Raw genomic sequence first — 18,220 nt, 5'->3', positions numbered from 1 at the left:
ATCATGCCATCTAAGTCCAGCTTCTCACTTCTACAGCTGTGTTTGTGCCCTAAAATCAAGAATCCCTTGACACAGTTCAGGTACTTTCTTAGAGTGCTGACATCCACTGGTACAATGACAGAAAAATACCAGGACAGCCTCGAGTTCTCGAAATGATAAAAGGCAGACAAACACACAACATTGAAGCCTGCTACTTCTATTGCTTCGGTCTATGGGGTTTAATTGAGGGAACAATTTTAGCATAATGTCCTGAACTGTCTCCCTGTTTCCTTCTCACATACATGCCCTTTCTACAGGAATTTTACTCTTTGGCTTTCGCACATATCACAGCCATTAAACTAGTAAGTATGGAATGAGAATTCCATGTATGGGTTTAGTAATTACTGCAGCATGAGCAATAAGTTTTAGAAAAAACCTTTAGTAGATATTTATAGTCCCTCTGAAATTGTACTTGCAAAATTCCCTCTGTGTGCTTTATCATTGCAGAGGAATTTGAAAAAGTGATTCAGTAGATCAACTATATTCCAGTTCTACATTACAGCTAAGCCACATCTCCAGAACCTTAAAAACTAAGAGACAGAAGATTAGTAGTAAACATACCAAAACACTCTAGCATGCATGTAAAAAACAATGCATTTAAAATTACTCATATGACTGTATATACCACTTCATTAGGCTTAATGGTTCCTGTAAAAGGCTTTGCAGTGCAGGTTATTTTCTTTCTTCAGGATATCGCAAGGAACAACACTAAGGGGAACTAGTTTTGTAAGTGCATCTGTGGTTGAATAAGTTATCAACTGTGATAATGTTTCCAGGCAATAAATACCTGCTTGATTTTACAACACACAATAGGGGAAGGACATGTCCCCTAAGAATCATTTAAAATAAATGCATTTATATCTACAAGACTGGTACATACAAATATTCATTAAAAAATGAACCTTATACTGAAGAGTACAAAAATCCAGTGAGTATTTATTTCAGTTCTTTCTGTGCTCTATAAGCAATAAGGCTGAAGGCACTGAGTCAAGACCACAAAGATATAGCACAAGAAAAGTTATATCCAAATATCAGAAGTTTTGTTTCCTGAAGTTTCTTACCAGAAGACACAACTGCTGCCTCATCTTGGTCATGGTTCTCATGCCACTGCATTGTTCGGTAGTAACTGAGCATGACTTCCCAGAGGGCTTTGCAGAGATCAGCCAGGCATGGAATGTAGCTGTCTGATGTAATATGCTACAGAAAAACAAAATAACATTGTGAAACTTCAAAATTGTGTTCGTTTTTTACAGTGGCAACACAAACCATATAAACCCTTCCATATTCATACAGCTGAAGTGCTTGATATATATGTTTCATTTTCAAATGTATTTGAGAGGTGACAAATTCCTAATTTTAGTCAATTAATCAAATACTGTCCAAAAGTGCAAAGTTTATTTGCTAGCACTTTTCTCTTTCCTCAGTTGGCCCATATGTTAAACACCTCTTATATTTATGGAACAATGAGGCAGAGACAGAGGTAAAGCCATAAAGTCTAATGATCAGCACATCTCATTACCAAAGAGGGATGCAGACATCCATGGCATGCAGACACTGCATCTTTTCAATGATGCAGATTCTTGTACTTCAGTGGTACATAGAAGCCATCCTGGCTAATACCCCATTGGGTTGAATGACATATAAAGGAGTAGTTTAAAAGCAAACAAACTTCGATGGTAGCTGCCCTACTTCCCTGAATTACCCTGCTCCAAAGAGCCAACTATGATTTCAGATACTCTTTAGGTGAAGAGTATCAATTTTATCAGAGAGTGAGATACACAGAAGAAATAACTAAGATGAGATTGTCAGGAAAAAGGATGACTTTGAGAAGGGGTCTTGCTGGATAAAGAAAAAACTGTAAAATATATTGTTCATTGGAGTGGCAATGCTACGCCACCCTTGTCTCAGTCACTGTGAAGCACAGTGTCACAACTTATAGACAAGGGTAAAGTCCAGTTGCATAGATATGATTTTAATTACATTGTTATTTAAAGTTTCTCATAGAAGTCTGGAAATTAGCACTTCCAACTAACACTGCTATAGAAAAGAGATCATGTTTTCCAATAGCTACATCAGTGTCCACAGCTGGCTTCTGCAAGGCTAATTAGCTTTTACCAACTGGGTACTGTGTGCCTGCTAACCCAAATACGTATGTCCATGATGGTACAAAAGTTTTTACATTAGTTACAAGAAAACTCTTCAAAAATATGAACTGCTTCTGCAACAGGGTGTCAACATAACCACCAAAAGAATCAACCATGGATTCCATAGAGAGCAAATCTTTAATTAAGGCAATCAATTCCCTCAGCTGCATCCTCATCCACTGATCTCACTGAGGCTTTCAAAACATGGTGTGTCCTTCTCAAGAAGGATCAGTAACACCACTGATCATCTTCAGTACATTTGTTGGAGAATAAACATTACACTGAACAGATTTCCTATACTCCCATTTTTCAGCTTTCAAGTAAAAAAAAATTATAAACTGCACATCTTTATTTTCTATTTAATCATGTTCTCGTTTCCCAAGCTTAAATAATGTTCCTGGCAGTAGGACATACTGCTCAAGCCATATTTGCCTAAATTCCACTTATGATTAAGGACTCACAGAAACTGTTCTTCAGCATTAACAGATGTCACTAGCAAAAGCATCTGGAGGCTTCATGTTAATAATCATGTCCTTTCATTATGCTTGTTTGGGTTTTTTTAAACTGAACTATTATCCTGGTTCTGTGCCCTACCAAACCAGAGCTTCCTCAAGGATATAAATTGGGCATCCTGGACATATCGACAAAAAAAAGAAAAAAAGTCATGTTCTTGGTACATAAAAATTCTAACAATTGAGACAACTACTTTTTTTCTAAAACACCCTTTAACTGAAGAGTTTATATACATTAGTGACTGCATTATTGAGACATTTTAATCTCAGATACTATAGGCCTTTACTAACAATTGAATAAAATAAGGTAATAAGTTTATTATTCAAACAGTAAATTGTCCTGCCAATTCACCCGCTGCTTCAGCCATTTTCTCTGCCAACTCACCAGGAAATGTTACTCTTACTGTATTTCAGGGTGTTTAGTAGCTATAAAATCTAAACCTTGCTTATGCAGATCATTATACTTGAAGATATACTGGCCTTCAGGTGGGCAGGAAGAAAGTATCACTTACTAATACCAAGTTAATTCCATTTAGACTAAGGAAACGAACAACTGAATTTCTTTGGACTTATACTCTCTGAATATAGAAATTCAAAACTTGAAAATGAAGCAGCCAAACTCTGCCCTGCTCCAGTAGTATTCCAAAAGTGAAAGGATGTAAAAGCAAGAGCACAGCACATTGCTAGGAAAAGAAACGGTCAACAAGGAAATAGTGAGTCTGAGTGCACAAGTACATAACTTGCATAAATGCTTACAAATTTCTGAAAATATTATTCTTTTTAAAAAACTCACATTGTTATAATATCCAGTATCTGAAGAAACAAACAAAACAAGGAAAAAAAGCCACTCTAGCCCCCCACTACCCATATAAAATAGAAATGAGCTAAATGAGTTCATTGTGACAGATTTTTCGAAACACACAACAGGAGATCTGTCCAAAAAGGAATACTTCAATTTTATATGACTTCCATTGTTTAATTAGAGGAAGTACTCCATAATCACTTATATGTTAAGAGCATCCTGGCTTAACAGCATAGATAGCTTGAAGAGGGTTCTCACTAGAACTAAACAAAGAAAAAGAAAGCTCATATTTTAGCCTTAAACAATTTATTCCTCCAAAACAAAATGCAAGAGATAAAAATCTGCTAGTGTTTTTGCTGCAGGAAGTTAGAAATTTAATTGCTATGACAGTCCATCTTATTCAGCATTCTGATTTCACAAATGCACTGCAACAGGTAACAACCAACACTGAGCAACATGGTTTGTAAGAGATCAAAATTGCCCATCTGCAGCCTGTCCCTAAATACATAATTGTTACCAAGAGAGTAATGAAAAAATAAAAAACTAAATGTCGAGCAAATTACAGCAGTATTCATAGTACATTATAGTCCCAAAGTCTCAGTACCTTCCTTTATACAGACTGCCAGACTCCAGCTATTGCAGGTTCACATAACTTAAGCATCATCTCATTAAGGTTTTGCATAAGTAAAACCAAATAGAAATAGAGGTAATAATTTTGTAACCATGCAGTTAAAGCCACTCTTTTCCTGTGCATTACAAAATGTGGTATTTCCAAGTATCTGAAAGATTCCTCCACACTGTAAAGAATAAGGATCAACAGCAGCACACAACCTGTTTTTAGAAGTTGTCAGAAGCAGCTCAGTAGTACTGTTTATAAGTGTAAATCAATGGGCTTAATATCACTAGCATTAGCAAAGAATGAGAAATAAACTAAAGGACATACATAAGTATAAAGCAAAAATAAATTTAGACAAAAAGTGCATTAGAAAGTAAGAAATGGAAATAAAACCACACTCTGAAGACTTATAGCCGAAAGATGACAGGGCTGCAGTCTAGAGAAGAGAGATCAGGGTTTGCTGGCTTTCTTCAGCTAGAACTGATCTCAGTGAAGTGTGAATTCCACCCATCTGGAACCTTTCTCATTCTGTTCATTAATACTTATGTCAGTTATTCCCAATAAATTAATTTTTCATATCACACTTCTATTCATGTGAAGGTCCTTAGATTATGTAAGCTTTCAAAGGGGCACCTCTTTAAAATTAAATGGCTTTCAATGTCAATGTGTTTACTAGTTGAAGCTACATGATTCCAGGAGATATGAGAAGTGAAACAGCAGAAAATGGATCCGAGTATGAACTTTAATCTTCTTAGGACTGTACTTTAATTTAATAAATTGCAACTGACAGGATGGGTCCATGAGTTGATGAAGTATGATAAGGATTTAGCCTGTGACTGAAACAAACATCCTACAGAACATTCAAGATAGAAACATAATTTCAAATTTTAAATCAATGTTAGAACCACCTAAAATGTCTAACATTCTTCCTCACCAACACTGAAGTTTAAGCAAATTTCTCAGGGTGTAACAGTAAAATCACAAGTGAAAAAACTAAAGAGTGAACTAAAAATGCTACTCAAAATACAGTAATTCATTCTAATAACATTTAAAAAAAATAAACAAAATACAGATGTGGAAGAAACTGTACCTAAAATTTATACTAGAGGGAAATATATGGTTACTCCCAGTTCACGTTTTCCCTATTATCGAGCTTTTATATCTCAATATAACAGCTGTTCCTTACCTCGATATCAAAAACGCAATGAAACTGATACAAAGTCATTTGGGAAGACTTGATTTAAGTTAGCATCTTTACAAGAATCCTTACTGAAATGCAGTATTATAGAAATTGTGAATACGATCTAAATGCACTAGAGTTCAAAGTTAATAACGATGCAAATAACTAGCATATTATACTGAAGACATGGGAGTTTTGAAATGTTGGTCTTCTGTTTGTATCCTATGATTTACTTTGTATTTAGATGGAGTGCACAGTAAGTCCAAAGTGTTAAGATTTAGTGCAATCAAAATCAGCATTAAGCTGTGAATAACAAATCTCTCAGTTAGCCTATAAGTTGTACTAACAAACTACAGTAGCTGCAGTTATTTTCATAACTGAGTCTGTACTGACATGAGGTACACTTACAACAGTGGAAAAATTCGGATTAAAAAATATACATATATACAAGAATTACATACTGTACAGAGGTCTTTGTACTGTAACTTCTGAAATTTGGTGTCTGTGTTTCCTGCACACAGCTCCACATATCCAAGGACTACTTGAAACACGGTGTTGTGAATGGCTTGAGTGAAGTGCATATGTAACTGGTCCATTGCTGTCTGAAAGAAATGGAGTGACATAAAATCAAATACAAAATTCAATTTGTCATATGCCATAATCTTTAAGCCATCATCCTTTAAGGTAAGTTTTTTTCAGTTCTGAACAGAAGAAACTGTAAGCAGTATGGCTTTCAATCTTTGTCTCAAAAATACCTAACATAGAACTTGATAATACTACAATCCATCCTCCCTCTACAATTCACTGGTTTTTTTACATTAACACGAGTAAATATTAATTGTACACCTATATAATATAGCTAGTTATAGAATTTACTCATTCATTCTTTTACTCTCCCAATCACTGATTTTGTGTCAAAAAGAAATTAGTTGAGATCTGTGCTCTTTCTCCCACTAGAAACACTTCCAACTAAAATAAAAATATTTCCTTTGCAATTATTAAAACTAAAATCACAATTACAAAGTCTTCAATCCATCCACTTGCCAAACTGAAGAATATAAAGTAGTATCAAGTGTTAAAGAAAGGCATGTACCTCATATCAATAAATTTCCTATAAAACTCCTCGTTACAGAAAAAAAGACATTTGTTTAAAAATAGATTACTTTTTCCAGGAAAAGATATAACAGTACATGTACTATGGACTAATGATGGCATAACATATTAATTTTGCCACAATCATGCCTGAGTTTCAGGTCAGGATGTTTCCTTAGTTTTCATCTTGTTAATGGACTGTACATAACATTAGTCCATTTCAGAAATGGAATTTTCTCACTGTTTCATAATATGCAAATAATCAGTATATGGTGTATATATAGGAACCAATAAAAAATATCTTTCAAATGCCAGAATGAAGTTATCAGATCCTGCAGATTTGAAAATGTTTACTTTCACTACTTCCTATTTGACATTTTTAGTTACTGACAAGAGCTGAGAACTCAATCATCCCATAAGAAATGAAAAAGCAATTCTGCTTAAATCCTATTGCAAACAACCAATCTTCTACAGCTAGTCCTAACTTGAATCAGTCAAAGAAAACAGAATGACAAATGAAATATGAGAATTACTGAATATACTGAAGGTTATTGACATTTTGTTTACTGAGAAGGGGTCAAAATGGGAGATATTTCAGTAACAATGCAAGTAAATTATATTTAGGACAAGTTCAAAATACCTACTTTAATAGTAATAAAAAGAATGTCAAAGCCAAGTCACTTTATCGTGAGAACAAAGCAGGCAAAACCATGCAGTAACAAATAACACTTTTATTTTGTTCAGAAACTTCATTCCTCTGACAAGCAATCTGCCTTTCTCAACATATCATGCACTTCAGAGCAGTGAATGCATTAGATCTACTTTTGTTCAGTAAATAAAGAAATCGCATACAATGCACTAACAAAGGAAAAGCCTAATTATCTTCTCCCTTAGTTTTAAGTTGCAGACTCTAGGCACTCCAATAATTCTGCACATTAACAAAGTATGGGAAGATAAATCCATTTCTATCCTATTGCAGAGTTACACTGTTATCACTGTTGAGCCATGAAAAAAAGAACCCAACTTTGCTAGAATGGTTCTAATTAGAAAGAAAGAAACAAACAAACAAAAAATGAAACCAAACCCAAAAAAGCCAATCTACTAACAGATATAATTCTGAAATCTGGAAATACCATTAAAAAACTCAAGCATTATAAAGAACAAATGGGGTTCTTGTCCTGTCTTCATCAAGGGACAGGCACTTCGTGACCTGTAGCAACTAAAGCTTTCTGAAGGAATCTCTTCTCCAAGCAAATCATCACTGCTACACTGGCACCACCATGCTCAGCCTCAGTGTGTTATGAACACTGATCACTGACAAAACATGCCTCCAGGATTTTCTTGTTTCTTTATCCCTCTTTACTTCACAGGACCTTGGCATTAGCTCCCATACTTCATACCTGCTTCAGAAGGAAACTGGTTCACCACCCTCCCAGAGAAACCATATGAAGACTCAAGGCAGTGCACCAGCACTTACATCCTACAGGAGAGCTTAGATCTACTATTTACACAAAAAAATGCTCTAGGCATGCAGAGATGTAACTTTTAGGACATATCCACAGTGTATGTTTGAACACACATCAGTGTTCAGGGCCAGGCTGGATAAGGCCCTGAGCAACCTGTCTAGTGGAAGGTGTCCCTGTCCACAGCACAGGGGGTGGGACTAGATGATCTTTAAGGTTCTTTACAACTCTTAACATTCTATGATTTTTTTTTATGCCTTGAGACATATTTTATTGCAAAAAACTATCTCCTCACCTCTTCATTCCTGTTGTGTTACAGCACAATATAAAATGGAAACACACATGTCAGGTACAGGTTGTGCACAACTCAGTAACACAGATCTAGCTATTGAAAAATATTATTCACATGCCCAAAATCAATTAATAATGCAAACAGCATTATAAACAGAGCTGAAATACGGAACTGTTATGTATGCTACGTGTTGGAGTAATACACAGTTTACTTTTACCAAATACTGTTAAATTATCTGAGCATTATAAAAGCCTTTGAATACCTGGTAAGATTCATAAGCATTAGTGTGCTGATTTTGGCTGGAATAGAGTTCATTTTCTCCATAGTAGCTGGTATGGGGCTATGTTTTGGATTTGTGCTGGAAACAACGTTGATAATTCAGGGATGTTTTAGCTATTGCTGAGCTGTTGCTTACACTGAGTCAAGGCCTTTCCTATTCTTCATCCCACCCCATCAGAGGGTGGGGGTGCACTAGTTGTTGGAAGGGGACATAGCTTGGACAGCTGACCCCAACATGTTCCATAACATGTGACATCATGCTCAGTAATAAAAGCTGGGGGAAGAAGAAGGAAGGGGGGAATGTTCAGAGTGATGAAGTTTGCCTTCACAAGTCACTGTTACACACGATGGAGCCGTGCTCTCCTGGAGATGGCTGAACACCTGCCTGTCCATGGGAAGTGTTGAATGAATTCCTCATTTTGCTTTGATTGTGTGCACAGTTTTTGCTTCCCCTATTAAACGGTCTTTATCTCAGCCCACAAGTTTTCTCACTGTTATCCAATTCTGTCCCCCATCCCACTAAAGGGGAGAGAGTGAGTGGCTGTGTGGGGTTTAGCTGTCAGTTGGGACTAATTAGGAAAATAAATTTCCATCACAGTACTCAAAGTTCCACACTGTTACACGACTGTTCTTTGTAACTTACTCAGAAGATGAGTACTAACCTGTGTTTTTCCAAGCAGCCTGTAAGCCTGCTGAACCTTTGTATAATGATTGATATCAAAATTCTTGCATATTTTGGAAAGTGCTACGTCCAATTGTTCCTATATAAATGAAAGAAAAGACTGTTAAACACTAGATAAAAACAGGCCAAGTAATGCATTATTTAAATGACAGCAAAAGAGGAAGACATTTACTTAAACAGTCTGATAATTATGTTTGTAAACTAGCCACGATCAGACTATTCTGAGATGCTTAAATGTTACTCCTTGAGCATAAGTATTTCAGTCTGAAATTTCTATCAGTCAATGAGTTCCACTATTTCCAAGAACAAGCACAGTAAAAAGTACATTATTTCACTGAAGTCAAATTCAAAGAGATACTGAGAAGGCCTAGCACCCCAACATGGGAGAGCTGGGATTTCTAACTTAGTCTAACTGAAGGAAATATAACAAAGTTCTAATTTTACAGGGAATTTAATAACAAGGTACAATAATACATGCACCAATTTGACTTTCTAAAGAGCACATGACCACAGGACCACAGGTGTAGAGAGCTGCTGGAATAGCTAATTCAAGTTCCTGCTAAGCATTACATGTGTATGCATTACATGCACTACATACACATGATATATATCTACATTACCAGACTTCTTACAAAAAGCTCACCAAGTTCCAGCTCAAAATTACCTAACAGTGGAGTTAAAAGAATTCTTTTTTTTCACCACCAATTTCCAGCAAGACACTTACCATGTTATATTCATTTGCTTTTGTGATACTATCTACTAACTTAAAACTGATCTTTGTTGCATCCTTCACAATTATTTAAGTCTTACTTCCTCTGGCTTAGCACTGGCCCTATACAGCAGTTTGCTGACCTCTAAAATTTCCAGTGAACTGTGATCTCTTGTGTAGCTTATCCAAACCTATTGGTTTGCTGCTGATTTACTTTTCACAACTATTTACAAGTAGTCTAAAGAACTCACAGAAGTTCAGTACTTCAAATGTTATTTGACTTTTTAATTTGACTGCTCTACCACTTACAGTTGGCACAACTAGTGAACTGGGCTCATAAGTATGACAACATATTACAGAGCATTTAGATTAATTGCATCACAAAAGTTCACATGAACAGCACTGACTATAGCATTCCAAAGAGAGTATTTGAAAGAAATGTGCACATTCTGTAATTGCTAACAACATTGTATTGGAAAGCTCTAGTACTTTAGAGGTTAATTACTAACATATACTTAGAGGTTAAATATTAAAATATACTAAACATCAATATATCAACTTTTACCTCTATTTGTTCCAAGGTGTCTTGCAGTTTTGAATTTAACTCACTATTAATGAAAGAAAAAATGTTTAAAATAAAATTACTGATTACATTAATATTTCAGACCAAGTTCCTCGTTTCCAAAAACACGTTTGCCTACTACCAAGCCACAATATAGTAATTTATCATAAACCATTTAAGCTGCTGTTACTGTGTCAGACTAGCACCATCTCACCACTGTTATTATTGAAAGGTATCTACTTCAGGCATATGCAATATTCTTAATGCTTCAAATTAAGGTATTTGTTGCAGCAGCACATAACCCTAGGTTTACAACACAACACTGTTAAGATGGCCCAGAAAAGGCCCCATCCTGCTAGGGTTTAACCAAGTATTCAAAGATATTCCCAACCCCTAAGAAACTCATGCTTTAAATGTTTTGGTTTGGCACTGTGGTCTAGAGTAGAACATACCCAGAAAGGTCAAGGTTGTCAGGCCTTTGTAAACTATAGTAACTTTTCTTTGTTGCTCAGGAATCTGTTACAGAAATGCTATAAAAGAACTCAAGCTTACAAAACTCTCAGAAAAATTTCTAAACACCATTATTTCACTTCTCTGAGCTATACTTGGTATAAAAAGATTAACAAAAAATAGCTACCATAAGAGACACTCCTTAGGACAATGAAGGGCACCACTGCACTTTTGCAACAATCAGGTTTAAAAATTTTAGAACACCGGCCAGAAAAATAAGACACAAAACAGGATTATTATGTTTTTGTTCAGAAGGGTCAAAGCAACACAGAAATAGGCAGGACATTCTCTTCATGCATGGAAAGTACAGTTTTCATTAAATAATCACCATACCTGATCTTAAACAACTTCCTTCTGTGCTCTGAATCTTCTCCTAAGGGGCCTATGTTAATTATCAAAAGATTCTAGCTTCCCTACTTAGTTCTGTAGCTTAAAGATTATGCCCTCCTTTTTTGGTTGCATTAGATAAACTGGACACAACATCCCCCAAAGAAAGGTTTAAATAGAAAAAAACTGCATCAAAAAGAGCTAGTATTAAAAACTAGAGTAGAAAATACTTCCTTATTGTTTCTCCACATGCAACAAGCCTTCAAACAGAAAAGCCTCCACAACAATTTGATGTTACTACATCTCCTGCTGGAGTTTATGAGCATTTCCTGCTTATTTTTTTCCTTTTTAAAAGTATGGAAACATCAAGTCTTTCTAAGTTAGGAACTGCAGATATTTGGATTAGTTCCAGTTCTGAAAGCAATTTCTTCATGTCAGCATGAAATTCTGCACTTGCTAATTTCATTGCCAAGAATCAGGGTAGGTTATCCTCCAGAGGCATCTTGCTGTAGGTAAATTAATTCCAGAATATAAACTTGCTTATTAAAAAATCAGCTCAGGTATCCCTAGGCTGCATGTTGTAGCACAGTTATAATTCAGTCTTAGTTGAAACTTTACCTGCCAACATATTACAACAGTTACAAAACAATGATATAGTCCAAACACAGATTATACAGTGTTATGATTGTGAAGACTGGTTAGTAGTGGTACCAGAAAGCGGGAAATTACAGTGGATACTTATATTTTTATAATTTACTCAATTTTACTTTTCTAAGAAGAAAATAACATTTCCATCAAACTTTCTTTAGAGAAGAAGAATTAATGGTCACTGTTTCATACATTGAGACTGGATGTGGCACTTAGTGCCATGGTCTAGTAACCACAGTGCTGTTGGATCAAGGGTTGGACTTGATGATCTCGGAGGTCTTTTCCAACCCAGTTGATTCTATGATTCTATACAATTTACAAATAAAATCATACAGAAGCTAAAATCTGCACTATGTTACCTTACCTTATACAACTGTAGTGTTTGAAAGTGCTGGCAGCTTTCTGGCATTCTAAGCACAGCTGAATAGCTCCTGGATAATCCTCTTCCTTATGATAAAATACAGTTGAAAGCTCATTTGAAGCAACAGTACAACACTCATTTTTGCTTGCATGCTTACAAATTAACATTAAGAATAAAATATTTTGCCTAATGTCTATACAGTAAAGTTAAAAGAAAAGAGTGAGGGTCTACTGCAGCACTTAATGTGCAAGTAGTTTGGAATTTGAAACAGACATGCAACGTCTGAAACACTATCTATTACATTACCTTATGCAAATAACTTGCTGTATTGTTTCCTTTTCCATTCATAAAAAATACATCAGAAATTTTTATTACAGAACAACTAACATCTTCTCAGTTAAACATCTTTCCAACCTTTGTTAATACAGTATGATCTATTCATGAGCATGGAAAGAGGTAAGTTCAGACACTGGCAGGCTTAGGTTACAAAACCTAAAAAGAGACAAGGAAGACACTTCTAACATTATGCCCAAATAAACACTATTTAAATTGACACATTCTATAGGTTATTAGAAATTAATTTAAATACAAGTGGCCTCAGACCACACAAGGCCTCAGGGCAAAAAGAACATACTTTAGAATAAAAATATGGGCACGTTGTCCTAATTTGTAAAAAGAATATCTAACAGGTAGACAGATGAATCAGGAAATATATGAAGATGTCAGGACAAAACCAAAAAAACCCACAGACACAAAAATATAAAACCCCAGGATCTTGCCATCAGAACATGGACAGTGTCTTGGATATATCTACTATTTTTGTATTTTATTAGACAGGAGACCAGAAAGAGCCTTAGAGAAAGGAAAACCCTCTTTAATAGTTAAGAGCTTCCCTTTTTTGTCATAATTACATCAGCTATAATATGTGCTTTAGAGAGCTCAAATACAAAGCTGTTACTGGCATTTCAGTCATTGACTGAAGAGTAGAAACGCAGCGGCAATTTATATTCAGCTATTATCATAAAGGAGGTTCTGAAATGAAATTGGTTTTAACAGCAGTGTTCTAATGCAGATCAAGTTTAGCTAAAAAAAAATACACAAAAAAATCCAAATACATTATCCATTTAGATGAAAACAGAACAGTACATTGGTCTAAAATGATTGCTGCATTTACAGGTCTTTGCATCTTTCTCCATTGTAAACCTGGTATTTGCTCCATTAAGTCTAACAGAGCTCAAATCAGAAAGCCTGTTTGCATAAGATATATTACTAATGTATGCCAGATGCAGCTCAACGCTATAAGCTACTGTAGCTTCATTTCTAGCCTTTTTCAATTGGGAACCCTTTCCAAATCCTCTTCTGTGAATGGCTACTAATAGCTCTCGTGCATATTCCATTACTAACTTCTTGGAGTAATAACAATAAACTGGTCAATATCTGGGATAACTTATTGGGAGTACACACTGAGCACAGCTTTAAAACTGCACTCAGCTAGAAACAGCAGTTCCAGCCCTTAAATATCACTGACGGATTACGATAATCAGATATCAGAGTCTGTGTGTGAATGCAACACCCACACCTCTGTCTCAAGACAACTCCTACTAGTAGACAGCTGATTTCCTGTATGACAAAATACAGCACAGAAATTAAAAGCTAATCATTGTACAGGGCTTAATGAGCAGAAGGCAACATTTACACTGCCTGAAAATGAGTACATCCCTGCTTGGTACAGAATAAGAAAGTTTGCTGACACAAGGGGATTTACTCTAGATGGAATTAAACTCAAAGAATCTTAACAGTTACAACCATTAAGATTCAACTTCCAAATTTACTAACTAAGGATTATCATCATGACATTCCATCCAGTATTAGCTGCAAATACATGTACTATGATTAAAACATAGTTGTCAATAAAATTCTGAATTTTCTTTCACACAATTAATCACCTTAAGACAGGATCTATTTCACTCTGTGCAGTATCTACTGCATTTTTAGGCAGTATATACAAGAGTATCAGAATTTTCAGTGTCATGAGCTGCATGCTGCAATGTTTTCTACGAGTGACTACTAAAAAGCCAACCCAATGAATAAGGAGAGAAGCTACTACACTTACAAATAAAATATTATTTTACTAATAGAACAAAAATAATTTACAGCCCCTCTATAAATTTGTACAGTAATATACCAGTAGAAGTACTTTATCGAGACACAGCATATCAACAGTCAGCTAAATCTCACCTTCTGTTCTTCCCAACTATCAAGCTAAGGCCAGAAAAGAAGTATAAGTTGAGGGCAGAGGGGAAGTGAAGCATTTTTACTGAACTAACTCAAGCCTCAGATCTAAAGGCAGGATTAAGGTTTTTACAAAAAATACTCCCTCCTGGCAGAGGGGCTATCTAATTGGATATGAAGTTTTTTGCACAACATTTAAAAAAAAAGAATAAAAATAGAATTTCATCCCATGCACACACAGCCACAGCCTGTTTGCAAGAGGAAGGGAAGAGACAAAAGTAGACTTAGAATAGCTTCAAATTTAACCAGTCCAGCAGGGACTTACCTCCAACATCTCACTCAAACGCACATCAGTTCTTTGCTACAAAAAAAAAAAACCAAAAAACAAAGAACAATAACTACACAGAAAATAAGAAAAATACTTCCCACTGAAAAAAATAACTATACATACCAGTGTTTTTATTGTTCTCAAAGACTTTAGCAGTCCAATAAGCAACTGTCGCTTCCTCTGATTTGCAAGAAGCCCCAAACTAGTTTGTGTGAAGCCTTCCTTTGCTATATTCAGGTGTCTGCAAAAGTTACAAATTAACATAATCTTCAACAAATTCAGAAAATGAAACTTACTTCTAATCAATTCTAACATGTCCATCAAAATACATGCTAGAAAATAAGATCATCAGCATTTTTAAGGAAACTCAGAAAATGAGATATCAACAGACTACTAAGAAGGTACATCCTCCCTTCTGCATTTGTCTGTGGATCAGTGGTGTATCTCAAAACCTTCCTGTTTTCAAGAGAACCCTCAATGGTAAAAGTGAGAGCAAGAGTTTGCAATCATTTTAGTATCCTTAACTACTACTGCTAATAGCATTCAGTACATAATATGGAAATATCATCAGCAAGCAAACTTCCTGGGTGTACAGATTTCTTCTTAAATACTTTTCTCCCCTTTCAATCTCTGCAGTTACTTAAGCAAGATACCTTCTTCCATTTGTGCAAATAACAGCTGCTAACTGAAGGCCAGTCTGCAATGATGTAACACGTTCAAGTTCCTACAGAGAGACAATAGGTTGAATAAATATACGATTTAACGTTGTGCTACACACCAATAAAGACTAGTGATTAGTAGATTTCTCTTGAGATGTTATAAAGACCTTGTAGAGTTGCTGTATATATTATTTGTTTCATTTTATGTTTCATTTTATGTATCATTTTATATATGCTAAGCATTGCAATGTAACATTAATGAAAACTATCTTTTAAAATACAACTCTCTTTTGGAGTTAGATATTTGAAATCCATTTCCATTGCAGTGGGACCCTCTATACTTATATATTATACATTTAGCCTAAAAATCTCTAAACCATTAGTGCATCACAACAGAATGATCAAAGCTTCAGGGACAGAAACACAGGGACAGGCATAATTAATATGCCAGAGAGCAGCAAAACAAAACAAACAAAAAAATCATGTTTCACACAGCATTTTCTTGTTTAGAAGCACTTGTGTTCTACCAGTTTAATAGATGTCACTTCATAATGAATGTTAATTGTATCCTGTTGAATTTCAGCTGAAAACTCTTCAGCAGAGGTGACCTGATTTTAGCTTGATTTTTGACTCAGTGAAGTGCCTAGTGTAATCCTAACTATTAGGATTTCTTTTGTTAGGAACAGTACGGTAGAAAAGTGAATGCTTTCCCCACACTACAGAAAATTATAATTTTTTTTTAAATTCTGTTCATCATTTCAAAACATATCAAGTTCTTTCCATGAGGGGAAGGGAGACTTTTCACTTTGAAAATCAAACTAATTCTAAAGATATGACAAGCAAAAACAAGTTCAAAGTTTAGTTCAGTTCCAAATCAGCTCCTGGTCAGTCTCCAAATCACTGAGCTGCACCTTTCACCAAAATCAGCTCCTTTATGTTATCAACGTTGCTTTTGTAAAAATGACAGCTTAGTTGCTGATATGCAAAATATCTTAAGAAACCAAATTCAACGATTCCTTTCCTCAATACCTACTAAAAACATACTTTGAAAATATGAGAGTTATTCAAAAGGCTTTTATTTCCTTTTTCATGAGGAAACACATACAATAAGGAGCAACTCCAGTGTTGCCTCTTGCAAAGATTCTATAAAATCTCTCCTTTGAATGTGACTGGATAAAGAGGCACAAGGAAAAAGTGCGGCCTAAAGGTCCCCAGAGAGAGTCTTCTGCCCAGTATTTAGGGCTGAATAAATTTTTTCTCTTCTCAAAGACAATCTTCTACCCGCTGTTTGTTCCTAAAGCATGCCTTTCCTTTCAAGGAGAAGGGAAAACTATAAATCCATTGCCCTGTGTCTGCGCTGTGCCTCTGTTAGCCCATAGTAGCGCCTGTTAGACAAGTATTTCATACTAGAAATGGGGTGCAAATCATGATATCCCTAAACTTTACTCTGCACAGTTAAAATGTGTCCAGGAGACAGTCAACTGTATTTTTTATTCTTCTAATGACCTGCTACTGTAATTGGACACTGAACTGGAGATGCCATTATTGACTTAATCAGGCAAATATGCACTTAAAAAAAGTTTTTAAAAGATTCCTAGTGGCACAATGGATTTTTAACTGTTCCATTGGAACATCTGAAAGCACTTCTTGATATAAAACATGTGCACCTTACTAAGATGTTGCTGTAATAAGAACATTAACATTACACAGCAAAATGCAAGCAGCACATTTGCCGCAGTACTGTTATTCAGAGAGAAGAGGTTTTCAAAGTGAAGCTGCTGGATTCAGAAAAGCAGCACTCACTCAAAAGTATCAATTTCAAACACGCCTGACAGTGCAATAACACCAGAAGGTTTTTATACCACGCAATTACCCCCTTCTACACTATCTTACAAAGTGTCAACCACTGTAGCACTTACCAGCCTCTTTCTGCAATAGCCTCCCACCTCACTCCTTTAACTAAAACTGAAACAATATTACTATTACAGCTTTTTTCTTCCACCAGCTATTGCAGGAGATGACCCAAGCAGTGCCCAATCCCCCACATTTATCTCTAAACAGCAGCACTCCTTCTTTCAGCCAGTGAAATGCCAGAGCACAGATGGTAGGGTCAGTAAGGCTGGATGCACGGGCCATAAGCACAAGCGAGGAGAAGAGGATGTTGTGCCCTCAGGATGAAAGAGGAAAATAACTGCAGCTCCATGACATCTACCATGGGTTACACATTCAGAAGTACAAGCCATCATTGCTCTCCCACACTCTTTACAGCTTCTTGACCAAATTGTGAATTGCCATAATCACTGGTATGACAATGGTGACAAAAGGTGCTGTACATCCACAGAACTATTCATCACACGATAATTCTCAGACTAACTTGATAACAATCACTATTTTCCACTTTGCAGAATTCTCCATATTGTTTCCTGAAACAATCACATAAAATCAGGCAGTGCTGACCACATGTTATAGGAACAGTATGAAGAATAAATGAGTAGGAAAAAACATCTTCATTTTAGAGAATCATTATGACAGCTGTTGCAAATATGTTTTGGGAGGAAGGAGAGAAGTCATGCCAATATTCTACTGCAAGTAGCTAAAGCAGTTTTGCTTTGTTTTGCGTTTAAGAGATCTCTGACATGGTGAAACTCTATTTCCAGCTCAGTCTTCTCTTACATGCTTTCTTCTCGCAACTGCCTGAGATCAGTGAAACTGTTCCTAAGCATAGGCACTAAAGCAGCTCCTATTCCAAGTCCACTAAAGGTATTAATCAAGCTTGTGAATTC

At 35.8% G+C, this 18,220-nt stretch overlaps 1 protein-coding gene across 4 annotated transcripts in view; it reads right to left on the bottom strand.

The window, feature by feature from the left end:
* Positions 1–18,220, bottom strand: part of VPS50 (VPS50, EARP/GARPII complex subunit) — a 79,246-nt gene that overhangs the window by 44,740 nt on the left and 16,286 nt on the right. For all 4 annotated transcript variants that reach the window (XM_027639296.1, XM_027639298.1, XM_027639297.1 and 1 more), the window contains exons 6-13: positions 15,432–15,502; positions 14,902–15,019; positions 14,776–14,811; positions 12,222–12,304; positions 10,376–10,418; positions 9,082–9,180; positions 5,755–5,895; positions 1,101–1,236 (exon numbers count right to left, since the gene is read on the bottom strand). In XM_027639296.1, the coding sequence (XP_027495097.1) occupies positions 1,101–1,236; positions 5,755–5,895; positions 9,082–9,180; positions 10,376–10,418; positions 12,222–12,304; positions 14,776–14,811; positions 14,902–15,019; positions 15,432–15,502 (727 nt within the window). The remainder of the gene's footprint in view (positions 1–1,100; positions 1,237–5,754; positions 5,896–9,081; positions 9,181–10,375; positions 10,419–12,221; positions 12,305–14,775; positions 14,812–14,901; positions 15,020–15,431; positions 15,503–18,220) is intronic.

The sequence above is a fragment of the Corapipo altera genome, unplaced genomic scaffold, assembly GCF_003945725.1.
Source record: "Corapipo altera isolate COAL_440 unplaced genomic scaffold, ASM394572v1 44, whole genome shotgun sequence".
Lineage (NCBI taxonomy): Eukaryota > Metazoa > Chordata > Aves > Passeriformes > Pipridae > Corapipo > Corapipo altera.
The sequence above is the reverse complement of the archived record's forward strand: the minus strand, read 5'-3'. Positions and strand labels throughout refer to the sequence as shown.